This window comes from Protopterus annectens, chromosome 8.part0, assembly GCF_019279795.1.
Source record: "Protopterus annectens isolate FY-2018-M chromosome 8.part0, PAN1.0, whole genome shotgun sequence".
In the NCBI taxonomy this organism is placed as follows: domain Eukaryota; kingdom Metazoa; phylum Chordata; order Ceratodontiformes; family Protopteridae; genus Protopterus; species Protopterus annectens.
The window spans coordinates 428,367,080-428,382,019 of NC_056741.1; the positions used below are offsets into that span (position 1 = coordinate 428,367,080).

The following is a 14,940-nucleotide window of genomic DNA, read 5'->3' on the forward strand; positions in this document are numbered from 1 at the left end:
GAACTGGGTAGGGTCCAGTGTTTGGAGGTTCCCAATGTCTCTGTTAATGAGTTCCATGATGATGTGTTCCATAGCCTTGCAGGCCAAGCTAGTCAGGCTTATAGGGCGATAGTTCCTGGGGTCTGTTGTGGCTCCACCTTTGTGGAGTGGAATAACCATTGCTGTGCACCACTCTATGAGTACGTAGCCTGTGGAGAGGCTGAGTTTGAACAGTGTGTTTAGGTAAAGGGTTAGTTCGTCTTTGAGCTCATGTAGGATGCAACCTGGGACACTGTCCTGTCCCATTGATGCTGTGTTTTTGGCTTTGGAGAGGGCTGTTTTAACCTGAGTGTCTGTGATTTCAGGGGCTCTACATTCTTCTGGTATGGTTATGGGCCCTTTTGAGGGTGAGAGGGGTGTGAAGTTTGCACTGAACCTGTCTGCCAGGATGTTGGCAATATCGGTTGGTTCAGTGTATTTTGTGCCATTTTGCACTAACTCTGAGCAGATCTGAGCATTGCTACTTAGATTATTGATTTAGCTAAAGAATGCCTTGTGGTTATCTTTGGAGTCCTTGGCAATTTTTCTTTCGAGGCTCGCCTTGGATGATTTTATGAGGGATCATAGTTTCTTGCTGATACTGATCAGGGATGTCTTCCCTTCTTGGGATTTTACTCTTTTCTGTATTAGTTTCCTCCTTCTATTGTATAGCTTGTTTATGGCAGGGGTCCACCAAACTGGTTTCCTTTTCTTGGAGTAGTGAGTCTTGGTTTTGCTTGGGATAGCATGATCCATGCATTCTTGTAGGTGCCCGTTGAATGCATTAATAAAGGATTTTTGCAGCTTGGACAGTGTCATCCTTTAGCATGTGGCCTTTGAAACTTTTCACCTCGGTCTTAAGTAACGTGAAGTTTGCCTTTTAAAAGTTTTTCATGGTGGTTTCCTTCTCCGGGGGTGGGGGTGGAATGTGGATATCCAAAGTGATTTGTTTATGGTCAGATCTAACCAGCGAGGGGTTGTCCTCTGGTGTGGAACACCGATCGCCCATGTTGGTGATGACTAGGTCCAATATGTTATCACCTCTGGTGGGAGTGTTGACCATTTGATCCAGGGCATTTGAGTTTATAAATTCTAGGAAATGTTGGGCAAGGGAGTTAGTACTTGAGTAGTTCTCCCAGTTAATGTTTGGGTAATTGAAATCACCCAATATTAGGGTGTTTGGTAGGACCTTTATGTTTCCCAGTGTTTCCAGAAATGCGGATTGGGGGTCATGGGACATGGTAGGTGATCTGTAGCAAGCTACAATTTGAATTGCAGTTTTGCCCATTGTTAGTTGCACGTGGATGATCTCTGAAGCATTGTGCTGTGCCACTAACCTGGAAGTGTGAGTATCCTTAATGAAATGGATACTCCCCTGCCTTTTGTATTTCGGTCCGGGTTCTGTGGCCGAAATGTATGGTATGAGTTGTAGCCTGGTAGTACTGGGGTGCTCTCTGGAGCCTTAAACCACGTTTCTGTTACTACACATATATCAGTTTTCTCCATACTGAGGAGTGCCTCGAGTGCATACATTTTGAGGTTTAGACTTCTGGCATTGAGTAGCATTACCCTCAGATTTTTGTTACTTGTGCTATTTACGGCAGTGGGTTTGTCTTTTGAGCCTTGCCTAAAAAAGGTACTATGGGGGTGGCAAGAGCCTTGACCAGTATTCAAAAGCCTAAGGGTGACAGGTGCAAGCCATCTCTAGCGAAGAAGTGTGGCTTGTCGAGCATGTCATCCCGGGCAGACAGACATTGGATCCCCTTTGAATGACACCAGAAACTTAGCCAGTTGTTGAAATTGATATTTTTTTTTATACCATGGTATCATTCTTGGTGAGGGCAGGATGCTACTCAGGGTCAGGGTCATACCAGCCTGGTGTGTGTGTGTGTGTGTGTGTGTGTGTGTGTGTGTGTGTGTGTGTGTGTGTGTGTATATATATATATATATATATATATATATATATATATATATATATATACACATATACCCATCTCTTTATTTATGTAGATCTAAATATACATGTGTATGTGTGTATGTGTGTGTATATGTATGTATGTATACATATATATATATATATATATATATATATATATATATATATATATATAGAGAGAGAGAGGTATAGATATAGGTTTATAGCTATACACTTATGCATAGATCTGGTCCTCACTAATATGGGAGAGTGCTGCATACCCCGTAGTGTAATGTCTTGCCTGTTAAGGTCATACCACAAAATGCTCCTTTGAGGTGAAAAAGCCTACCAGCTAACCCTGGAATAGTCAGGAGCTAATCTAAGGCTACCTTCGTGCTATTAAGTGATAACCTGGTAAAATTTCAAGCTCCCATAAACCCTAAGAACACTGCTGTCTATGCCAAACTGTTCACAGAAACCTTATACAAAAATGTTAATAGCTGCATAGAGGCAGCTGTATCCACCAGGAAGAAGTATAGAACTAACTCAAAAAAGCAAGCAACCCTGGTGGAATCACAAAATCAGTAGGCTGTATATCAGAAGAAAGAAAATCATGGCAAAATTTAGGAGGTGCAGCACCCAGCAGGATAAAAGCACTCTCATCAAACTAAACAAACAACTCGGAGGACAAATAGTCTACCAAAGCCAAAATTGAGGCAAATTTGGCCTCCCAGGCCAAGAATAAAGACAAGGAATTTTTTAGCTATGTCCCACACCCTCAAAGGCAATACACAGTTGTGTGCAGAGCTCATTTTAAATGGAGCCACCTATACTGCGACGGAAGATATAGCAAACTTAATGGCTGACAAATTCAGCTCCACCTTTAACATTCTCTTCCTCTCAACCTTTCCTCAGGAAATACCCTTAAATACAACTCCCTCTGCTATCACTAGGGAACAGGTTCTTAATGCTTTCTCTAAGGCCAATAACACTGCATCAATGGGTGCAGACAATATCCCAGGATGCCTTCTAAATAGCACGAAACATGATTTATCAGGCCCTCTGTAATTGCTATTTAACTGTAGCCTCCAAACAGTCATTGCTTTGCACAAAGGTGGGCCATCTGCAGACCATGGAAACTACAGAACCATAAGTCTTACTAGTCTCATTTGCAAAGCCATGGAAAGAATTATCATGGAAATGGTCAGTAATGATATAGGAAACCTCCAGACACTGGACCCAGCCCAGTTTGGGTTTGTCATGAGCAGGTCATGCCTACTCAACCCGGTGGACTTCTTTGAGAAGGTTACCAAAGGAATGGATGAGGGCAGAATGATTCACACTGCCTACCTTCACCTGGCCAAGGCATTTGACACAATACCCCACTCCAGCATTGTTGACAAACTCAAGAGGTTAGGTACAAACCCTTATGTCACCCAGTGGATAGCCAACTGGCTCACAGACAGGACTCAGGAAATTAGAATTGGGGGAGTCCACCTCTACAAAGAGACCAGTCACAAGTGGAGTCCCTCTGTGATTGGTCCTGGGGCTGCTCCTTCTTGGCATTTACTTTTCTGAAGTCAAGGTCAATGTTAATGGCCTCTGGCTGAGTAAATTTACAAATGATTGCAAATTAGGTGATGTCATTGAATCCCACACTGATACAAATGTTCTTCAAGAAGGGCTGACACAGACAAACAACAAGTGTTAGAGCCATGGACTAAAACTAAATGCTGAGAAGTGTGTCATAGTATCCTTCAGGAAATCATCCACCCCTAGTAACTAATATATTGACAACACACCCCTTAGAGTTGACCCATTAGTCAGGGACTTAGAGACACACAGTAATCTAGCCTTTGACCATCACATGTCTACAGTAGTGATTAATTCATTCTGTGTTGTGCAACTTATAAACAAAGGTATGGCATCTAGGTCCAAATAAGTCACTGTTCCACTGTATTCGGCATTCATTAGATCTATCATTGAGTACAATGCCCCCTTTGGTATCTATCTAACCAAGCCTATTCAACATTTGGATTGTCCACATAGGTTCCTCACTAAAGGAATACAGGCTGCAAGTAACATAGGTTCATAGGTAGGTACTAGGCTATTGGCCCTAGGGCCTATACAAGCTTAGCCAAAAAGGTACCCTGGCTTTCACCACCCAAGAAAATTATTTTCCTGTGCCCCTGTCAAACAGAACCACAGAAGCTATCCCCAGGGTGAATTTCCCATTACCCATCCAATATAGGTTCATAGGTAGGCACTAAAAATAAACAGCCCTTGCAAGTCTTGAACCCAGGACCCTGTACAATATGGTCACTGCAGTTAACCTCTAAGCCATCACAGCTTATCCTTTGCAGACCACCTCAAGGCCCTATCCCTGTATTCTGTCTCCTGCAGGCTATTGAGGGGATATCTATGCTTGGCATACAGGGCATTGTTAGATCCGACTCTGATGGACTTCCTGCATATTCACAAAACAAAGACCACCAGGATTACCCATTCTAAAGACTTAAACCTTGCCTGTGGTATAAATGGGACTTGATGGAGAGACAGGTATATCCTGGAGACTACCTCATCTCTGGAACAGGCTCCCCATCTATGTGAAGCAGAATTCTTCCCTAACCAAATTCAAGTGTAACTTGGACAACTGGATGGGGAACAGAAAATTCATCTCTGGTTTGGCACGTATGTTTCTTATGGACACAGGCAGCTTGCAAATGGTTCATCTCCCAAGCCCTTGCTTGCACTTATCAAGGGTACCAGAACTTGTCAGAGATTTTGGATGCATGCTTAAGCTTAAGCTGTTTTGAAAACAGCATAGCAAATGATGTAAGCCAATTTCTTTTTTTTTTTTTTTTTTTGGTTCAACCCAAAGTTCTCAGAATGCTGCATAGAGGTCCACAAATTGAATGAAAAGCCAGAATTTCTAAAAAGGTAAATTAGAAAATAATAGATCTGATGTTGTCAATTTTTATTCTGTCTTCAACTGATGGGTTAAGATCCGATCTTTGGATCTGAGTCAGCCATTATAAAAGCTTGTGGTAACCAAGAAACTCTCGAGCTCATCCCTTACCCATAATGCATCCACCCTAAGTCCCTTCAAATCTCATTTGCTGCTTTCTGTGAAAGACATGGTTGATCATTGCTCTTGAGCCTCACCAGATAAGTGTTTTCAAATTTATTTTTAACTACTTAATCTTACTCTTTTATTGAAATGTTTACAGTATTTTCTTTCTCCTTTCTCTTAGTCCCATGCCACTAAGTATCATTGCTTTTCTTTAGTGCTTTCATCTGTTTTCTCTGTTGTACAATTTTTTGTACTTTTGTACATTACTATTTTTAGCAATTTTTCTGTTTAACTATCTAACAGTTTAACCATTGACTTTTTCTACACCTCGGTGTACTTCTACGTATTACCATCATTGGCATTTTTGTTTTACTTTTTTTCAAAAAAAAAAAAAGCATTTTTCTTGTTTAAATTCTTTTCTCTTCTTCTCTTATTATAGCAGATAAAAGTACAAAAAAATGTGTAAAATGCAGACACAAATGACCTATGTCTGATGCACATACCATTTGCATATATTGCCTTGGCCCATTGCACTTACAAGAAGATTGCTCCATTTGCCACAGGTTTAATTCTATGGCCTTAGTTGAGCAAAGAAATAAACTTATTTTAAAAGGTCTTTTTACCTTCTGCTTTTGAGGATGCTAGCCGCGGTGGTGCAGCGGTTAGCATTATTGCCTCACAGCAAGAGATTCTCCGGTTCGATTCTCGGCTGGAGTGCCTTCTGTGTGGAGTCTGCATGTCCTCCCCATGGTTGAGTGACATCTAAAGACATGCAGGTAGGTGCGTGTGTGAATGGGTGTGCCTTCTTTGAAGACTGGACATTGGGCTGGCACCTCGGCACTGTAAAAATGGACTACCAATCACTGGTGAACCAGAGTTCTGCTGTGGTGACCCCTAACCGGGAAAAGCCGAAAGACATTAGTTTTAGTTTATTTCCAGGGCTCAACCCCACCAAAATGAATAGTAAAGACATTAAGTCTTTGTTCCTGAGACCTTCATCCTCATCCTTAGCTGGCTACGAAAATACCAAAATTGGATCAAAGTCTGTAGGCTCACCCTCAGATTCAAAAAAGAAGACCGTTTCGGATCAGACTTCCTCAGATCCAGCAGCAACTCTCAGATCTGTCAGATTCGGTTTCTGTCATTCTGCCTATGACTAATTATTCTATATCCTTTGACCCAATACCTTCAAAGGTCCCATCTGCCTTTTTGGATAGACACTACTCCAAGTTTCCCTCTGTGGCTTTCACTCATTCATCCAGAAGTCTGACAGATGAAGATGTGGAAAGAATAGTGAGGAAGATTCTCACATTGCAGAGTCGGATGGATGTCCTACTGGCTCCTACCCCTTTGGGTGAGGAGGTCCGATCTTCAACAGCTCCAACACTGCATGTTCCTCCTCCAATACCTACTGTGGCTTCAGAGTCTCTCGATCCAAATTTCTCAGATCCGTCTACCTTGGATCAGAAGATACTGTTATCTTCGGATCTGATGCTGACCCTGAGTGCTCCATTTCAGTCAGATCAGGAGCACTCTCGGATCCAAGGTGTTGGGGTTGACTCTGAGGTTGTCAGAGCCATTCTGTGCCTTGAAACCTCAGCACTGGATAGCTTCGCTCCTGCTTCTTTCCTGGACAGATTGCCTTCAGGGTAGGGGACAGCAGTGGCCCAGAAGCTTGTCTTCGAGGAGCCAGGACCTTCTCTCTGTCCAGGGAAATCTGCCTTCGAGGTTGTGAAGAGGATGTTCTCCACTTCAGTGGAACAGACATTTCCATCAACTTCAGATAACCCTTCTACCTTGATGTCTCTGCTCCTGAAGCCATGTCATTCCTTTCCATAGGGACAGCCAGTCTGAGATCATGAGGCTTGCAAACAGGGAAAAATGATTTCTTCTGATACCTCACCAGACTATCCCACTGAGATCTCTAGGAAGAAAAAGTGTAAGAGGAAGCACTTGGACTCCCCAAAAGAGTCAGTCATGGAGGATACAGACTTCAGTGGAAGTGAAAGGTCCCCATGATCACCTCCTGAAGATGTCTCATTTGGAGACATCCTTGAGATCCTAAAACAGAGAAATGGTTGAATGCTCAGCAATGCTAAGACTGTTCTCTGTTACATACCGCTTTCTCAGAGGTGATCTCTGTCTAACGTACAGAGCCATGTCCAACCCAGAATTGTTGAACATGCTTCATCTTAGCAAAACCAAATCTATTCGAGCTACACACTCTAGGGATATAAACCTCAACACAACAATGAATAGAACATGCTGGAGGGATAGATTCCCTTTGCAGAGACTTCCCTTACTATGGAACAAGGTCCTGATCTACATAAGACAGAGCCCCTCACTATCACTCTTCAAGAGGAACCTTGATGAGTGGATGGGTAACAGAAATTTCACACTGGGGATCACACCAACAGCACTACTAGATAGGGGCCAAGGGTACTAGCTGCTAGTGCAAGGGTCTAGGGAACTACTAAAGGGGTGGTGAATACCACACAATGTGGCTGGGCTAATATATGCCTTTGGGCAGATAGCCCAGTACCAACCTATGAACCCTTCATCTGAGGAGTCAGTATTCCTGGAGGCTCTTGGTACTGGCCTGTCTACCTCCTGGATTACTCCACCCAGCAATGAGCTTATTGAGCTGGTCTGATGGTGGGCATGGTTGAACCTATATCCAAGAGACTGGATAAGATTATGGCACCACCATCGGAGAAAGAGTTTTGGGCCAAGGGGTGCCCATTGATGCCATGGCCATGGTGGCAGCCACCAAGAAAGAACTCACTGAATAGAGTTCTACTGTTCATCCCTCTAACAGGCAGTCTAGGGTGATGGACAGGTTTGGAAAGTGTGTCTATGTTTCAGCGACCAGGTTTGGAAAGTGTGTCTATATTTCAGCGACCCTTGGCCTTAGGTTGCTGAATTAATTGGCACATTCTACTAGGCTGCAAAGGGATTTGATGAAGGAGCTTTCAAATACCCTTTCTGGATCCTTATCTGCAGATGTCCATTCTTCTGTGATAACTCAGTTGGCTACCCTTCAGTCCATTTCTAACTCTTCCATGAGGCTAATTTTGCATTTGGCCGATGGTGATCAAGATCAGCGGGTTCAGACATTTCCATTAGGAGGCATTCCCGGATGCACTTGTGTGATTTTGCAGAGCCCTTCAAGTCTTCGTTCATCAGTGCTCCCTTTGACAGCATGTCTTTATTTGGTCCCACAGTGCAAAACACATTATCCAGTTGTGAGAAGGATTGGAAGACCCTCTCTGCAGTGGGCGTACATTTTTCCACCTCTTAAAGATCTTTTTCTCGGAATCAACGAGGTGGTAGGAGAATGTAGTTCAAGAAGTCCCAGGGTCCTTTCCCTGACACACATGAAGAACATTCCCCTAGGGGCAGATGGGGGAACTCTAATGGTCGATGACACCCCTGTGGCAGAAGAGGCTTACAAAACCAGGGTTCCAGAGATTCCTTCTTTGACAGATCCTACCAGCATTCCTGAAGGGAGGCTCGACTGACCGTCTCTGGAGGCAATTGGTAGTCGACTATCCCTGCACCAAAGAGGCTGGCTAAGCATAATAAACAATACTTGGGTGCAGCAGATTATATCCAGAGGTTATACAATACACTTTTCTCTTCCTTCACCTACTCAGAAAAAATCCCCTACATTCCACCAGTCAGAGGGAGGAAACAGCAATTCAAATTCAAAAGCTGCTAGAAAAAATAGTCATCCAAGAGGTCCCCCCAGACCAGATAGAATCCAGAACTCACTCAAAGTTCTTTTTAGTGCCAAAAAATACAGGGAACTGGAGACCAGTCTTGGATCTCAGCAACTTAAACAAGTCAGTTCAACATGTCAAGTTTCTGATGGTCACAGTTCAGTCCATTCTACATTTTCCAGGCAAGGACAACTGGATGTGCTCTACAGACCTTCAGGATGTGTACTATCACAAGAAGATGAGCAGATCGTCTATAAAGTATCTACACATCTGGCTGGGAGCCAGTCACTACCAATTCAGACCTCTGCCCTTTGGTCTCACCACAGATCCCAGGATATTCACCAAATGCATGGCAGTAGTAGTGTCTCACTTGAGACTGCAAGGATTCTGGGTGTTTCCATATCTAAATGACTGGCCTATTACTGCTCCAACCAGGCATCAATTGATAAGGGCAACAGATCAGGTTCTTCAGACTTTTCTCATCTGTGGATAACCAGAAACTATGACAAGTCTCAGCTACAACCAACTCAGTGTGGAATTTGTAAGAGCAATTTTCAACACTAAGTCAATGACAGCTTCACTGTCTCTGGCAAAAGTACAAAGTATATTAGATCATAGGTCAGAAAAATAATCTGCTGTACCAAAATTTCAGCCTGCTTTGTCCTTGAGGCTCTGGGGTAAATGTCAGCAGCGATTTCCATAGTGTCTTAAGCCAGATTTTATATGAGGATTCTCCAATGGTTGTTAGCAACACAATGGTCAATGTTTTACCAACCCAGGTCAACTCACATAAGAATCACTCAGACATGCAAGAGAGATCTCAGATGGTGGATTCAATCAGATCACATTCTAAAAGGTCATCAATTCATTTCCCCACAGCCCAAGGCCATAGTGACCACAGTCACTTCCCAGTTGACCTGGGGGAGAGGCAGTTTCTGGGGTAAACAGTCCAAGGTACATGGTCTCTCAAAGAGACCAACTTGCATATCAGTGTCCTAGAGATGACAGCAGTGTTAGCATTGCAAACCTTCCAAGATGATCTCCCTCCAAGGACAATTATATTTCAAATGGACAATATGTCAGTAGTTTGGTACATCAACAAACAAGGAGGGACCAAATCATACCCTTTGTGTCGAGAAGCGCTCAGAGTGTGACAATGTGGCATCCAATCATTTTCTCATAGTGACCGACATTCCAGGGAAATCCAGTGTGATAGCAGACAAACAGAGCAGGTGCATTCTTCTACCTGATGAGTGGTCTGTCAACAAGAAAGTGACAGAAATGATTTTTCATTGATAGGGCTAGTCTTGCTGTGATCTTTTTGCCTCCCCCTAAGCAACAAACACAGCAGCTACTTTGCCCTAATCCCCCCTCCCCCCTCAGGGGGAATCACTGAGAGATGTTTTATTTCATAATTGGCCCCCCCGGTTTACTTTATGCCTACCTATCAATCCCATTGATTCCAAAATTTCTGCACAAAGCTGTCAGGTTGAAGAGCACAGTCATCCTCATTGCACCTTACTGGCCTCAACGAGTTCATTTCACCCTTCCTTTGGCCTCACTTGCTTCATTGACCTTGGATTCTTGATCCAATTCAGACCTCCTTTCTCACCCGATGGGCATGGTTCATCCAGACCTTTCAAACCTCAGTCTGACAGACTGGTTTCTCCAATTACATTAGTAGCCAGACAACGTATGCTCTCTTCCTTGTCTGACATATACTTTTATCTTCCCATAAACCTTCTACATGAAAATTTTATGCAAGTAAATGGAAAAGATTTGTTTACTGGGCACAAGAGAAACATATTGATCCTTTTTCAGCTCCAGTACATAACATACTGGAGTTTTTGGCCTTGCTTTTTAAAAAAAAAAGAGCTAGTTCCTCAACCATTAAAGTTCAGTTAGCAGCAATATCAAATTTTCACAGTGGATCTGAAGGAGCTTCATTGGCCTGTCATAAATTATGCAAAATTTTCTTGCAAGGTATTCTTCTTTTGAGACCCCTTTTTAAGGACCCCCCCATGGGATCTCAGTTTGGCACTGCAAGGTCTCATATATAACTCATTGGAACAAGCAGCTACATGTGATCTTAAGTACCTTACTTGGAAAACTGTTCTTGTGGTAGCTATAACCTCTGCTAGATGAATTTCAGAGATTCCAGCCTGGTCTTCAAAACCTCTATACTTGATCTTCCACAAGAATAGAGTGACACTGCGAATGAATGCCTCTTTTCTTCACAATGTGGTGTTAGAATCTAATATCAACCAATCCATTATTTACCAGTATTCTTTCCAAATTTTACAAACAAGGGCCAGTACATATTACATTTGTTGGATGTTCACAGGAAATTATGTTTTTATCTGCACAGAACAAAAGAGATCAGAAAAACAGACCAATTGTTTGTTTCCCTTGCAGACTTGAAATTAGGTAAACCAGTCACAAAAGTTACTTTAGCCAGATGGCTAAGTGATTTCATTTCATTCATATATAACAAATTGGGTATTACCTTGCCAAAACTGGTACAAGCTTATTCAACTAGATCCATGGCAACCTCTTCAGTCTTTTTATCCAGGGCTTCCATGGATGACATGTGCAGCAGCAACTTGGGCTGCTCCCCATACATTTGCTACTCATTACAAATTGGATCTGATCTCCAGGGGTAGAGCATTGTTTGGTTCAACTGTGCTCAAGAATATCCTTCCTTAGAGTTCATCCAGGATTATAGGTAGCTCTGTCCCATCAGCTGATGATAGAATGAAAATTGAGAACATCAGATAAAAAAGTTTTGTACTCACCATAACGTTCCATCTGTGTTGTCCATTTTCATTCTTAATCAATTTCCTGCCCATCAGCCCCCATTCCTTCTTTTCACAAACTTCTAGAAGAACAAATCTTTACAGGGATACCACTGTCCTTCATATTGAGATCCAGTTATAGTTTTTCCTCTATAAAACACATTTTTCCTTTCTAGTAAACTCAGCAAACAAGATCTGAGGGGACTTAGGGCAGGTATATTATGGGTAAGGGAGGAGCTCAAGATCTTCTTGGTTACCTCGAGCTTTAGTAACTGCTGAGTCAGATCCAAGGATCGGATCCAAATCCATCAGTTGAGAAAGAATGAAAATAGAAAACACAGATAATGTCATGGTGAGTACATAACTTCTTTTTTTTCTTTTCTTTTTGTTTCTTTTTCATTGGGAAAGGTTGCAAGTACAATGAATCTCCCCTGAATTTTGCATCAGAACGAATGGCACATTATAACACTAATTTTCATGTAGATATTTTTCAAAAATAGAATGATAGTGTACTAAGCCAGTGCAACATAAAAATTCAGTAACAGATGCCTTGCTCTGTCTTCTGTAAGATGCGAGTTTTGTTATAGTACAGTTAAGGACTGCTCCACAGCTAACATAAAAGCTACTGTGTCACAGGAACATTTTAAAAGATGTGTTTTCTTTCTCCACAGGGTGCCTCCTCCAGTCTGGTGGTAAAGTTTGCTGACACTGAAAAAGAACGTGGGCTGCGCCGAATGCAGCAAGTTGCCAATCAGCTGGGGATGTTTAGCCCAATTGCTTTGCAGTTTGGAGCTTACAGCGCCTATGCACAGGCAGTAAGTTGTTTTTCCTGCAGGATTTATTTTGTTTTCTGTATTGTGGTTCACATATAGAAAATACTTTATGTAACTTAATTTCTGTAAATGCCTAATTGTAAGACCACAATGGAAAGCATATTTCACACCATAGCCAGCACTGCTGCATTAATTGCAAACAGACAGTCTAAGGTGCTGTCTGTTACCATAATTTCATGGCAAAAAATTGAGTATACAGTCTTCCAATTGTCATGGCATTAAATGACTGATAGCTGTAGAAGTGTTGCTGTACAAAATTATTTTTTTTAACTTAGTTCTGTAATGTAGTGGCCATTTTTATGCAAGATGAGTATTTTCATTCAGAGATGTTTAAATTATCCATTTGCAATATTTAAGTGCAAGTGGTGGCCATTTTTATGCAAGAAAAGTATTTTTACTGAGAGCTGTTCAAATTATCCATTTGTAACATTTAAGTGCAAGTTATGCATGTGGCATTTGTCTAGTTAGCTTATATATTATCCTTTTTCCTTTGAATATGGTTCTGTCTGTAACGCTTTTGTTCCAAACAGCCTAAAGTACATTTTAAACTGCTAGTTGAAGGAATGACTTGCATTTTTAGAAAAAAAATCCATTCTCTAAAACTGGAAATATAATAATAATAATAATAATAATAATAATAATAATAATATGAATATTTTTAAAATAAATATAATAATGATAATTCTTAAGCCATGCAATAAGTACTACCCTGTTTCAGGTTTTTCCCATACCGCATTTCTTTTTAGTTGTTACTTATCAAATCCCCATATCAGGTGGACACACGCTACTGGGAATATTATAGACAGTGTTACTTTCTCTATTTTGTCTTAGACCAGAAATTATTACAAACCAGCAGCAGAAAGCTCCAGTAGCATTTTTTCAGTGTATGTATGCATGTGTATAATCTGTTGTGAATATATATAATTGTATTTTGTAGATATTGATTTTATACCTCCTTTCTTGTATATATCAATTAGTTCTCCATGTACTCTGCTTTTTATTTTATTTTAATGAAGCATCTGATGTTGTCAATCGTCATTTTATCCTTGACAGATGGGTTTGGTTCCGATCTCGGAACTGACTCGGCCTTTACTACAGCTTGCACCAGCTAAAAACTCTTGAGCTTCACCTCTACCCAGAATCTCTCTCTCAATTACCTCAGATCTTGTTTTCTGCTTTTCGAAACAGTCATGTCTAGCTACTACTCTTGAGCACAAGTGGGTTTAGGTAATTTTTTCTCATTTTCTTATAGTTTTTTTCTACATTTCCCTTTCCTTTTCTTCTTACAGTTATTGTATTTCTCTCAGTAAAATCGCTGATACTTTTTCCCTCTACACTTAGTTGTATTCCCAGCTATCATTGCTGATACTTGCCCTCCCCTCTCTGTATCGTAGTTTTCTATTGCCCTGTAAATGCTTGTTATATCTAAACTATCATCGTTAATAGTTTATATTCCCTTTTTCCTTCTATCCTAGAATATAAGTAAAAATTCTATCCTTTTTGATCTCACTTTCCCTTTTTTGTTTGTGAGGGGTGTGCTTTGTTTAGCTGATCTACCTAGCTGTTTTCTCTGACATGGCTGACAAGGGTAAAGGCCCCTCTGGCTTCAAGAAATGCCAGAAGTGTGGCCATAAAATTCCCTCTTCAGATTTTCATTTACTGTGTGTATATTGTCTTGGTCATCACCATTTACAAGCAGATTGCAGCATCTGCCATGCCTTCAGCCACCACACTTTAGTGGAAAGACAGAATAAATTTATTTTAAAAGGACTTTTCCCTTCAGCCTTTGTTGAAGCCTTATCCACTGGAGATAAAGGCAAGACAAATATTTGTTCTCCTTTTCCTCATCCTCTGCTGAAAAATCAAAGAAAAGAAGTCTTTTAGTTATGACCTCCTCGTCATTTCCAAAACCAATAATCTGAAGACCTTGGCTCCAGTAGTTCCCATGGAATCAAAGGCCTCTGTTGTTGATATTTTGATGCTGACTTGCACTCTGGCATTATTGCAATTTCGAGCCCTTCGACATTGAAGGCCTTGGTACAGAAAGTGACTACTGCTTCATTGGACAGAGGGATGCAATAATACAAGAAATTCAGAAACTATTTGACAAACGAGTCATCCAACAAGTCTCGCCAGACCAAGAAGGATCCAGAACCTACTCAAGATTCTTTTTAGTGCCAAAAAAGACAGGGGACTGGAGACTGCCTTTTGATCTCAGTGTACTGAACAAGTCTGTTCGACAAACAAAGTTCCGGATAGTCATGGTGCAGTCTATTCTCCCCTTTCTGAAGAAAGATGACTGGACCACTTTTTTAGGCAAGGCTCAAAAGACAAACCCACCTCCATAGGTATCACAAGGGATAAGAAACTAAGAGTAATGCTACTCAACGCCAGAAGTCTAAACCTCAAGATGCACACACTCGAAACTCTCCTTAGCATGGAGAACATCGATATCTGTGCAGTAACAGAAACCTGGTTCAGGGCTCCCGAGAGCACCCCAGCACTACCAGGTTATACCTCATACCATGCTTTTCGGCCCCAAAACTTGGACCGAACCACAAAAGGAGGGGGAGTATTGATATTC

General features: G+C 41.5%; 1 protein-coding gene across 4 annotated transcripts in view; it reads left to right on the forward strand.

The window, feature by feature from the left end:
• The window catches only part of CELF3 (CUGBP Elav-like family member 3), a 1,127,909-nt gene that overhangs the window by 877,622 nt on the left and 235,347 nt on the right, over positions 1-14,940 (forward strand). For all 4 annotated transcript variants that reach the window (XM_044079943.1, XM_044079945.1, XM_044079947.1 and 1 more), the window contains exon 6: positions 12,195-12,338. In XM_044079943.1, coding sequence (XP_043935878.1) covers positions 12,195-12,338 — 144 coding nt within the window. The remainder of the gene's footprint in view (positions 1-12,194; positions 12,339-14,940) is intronic.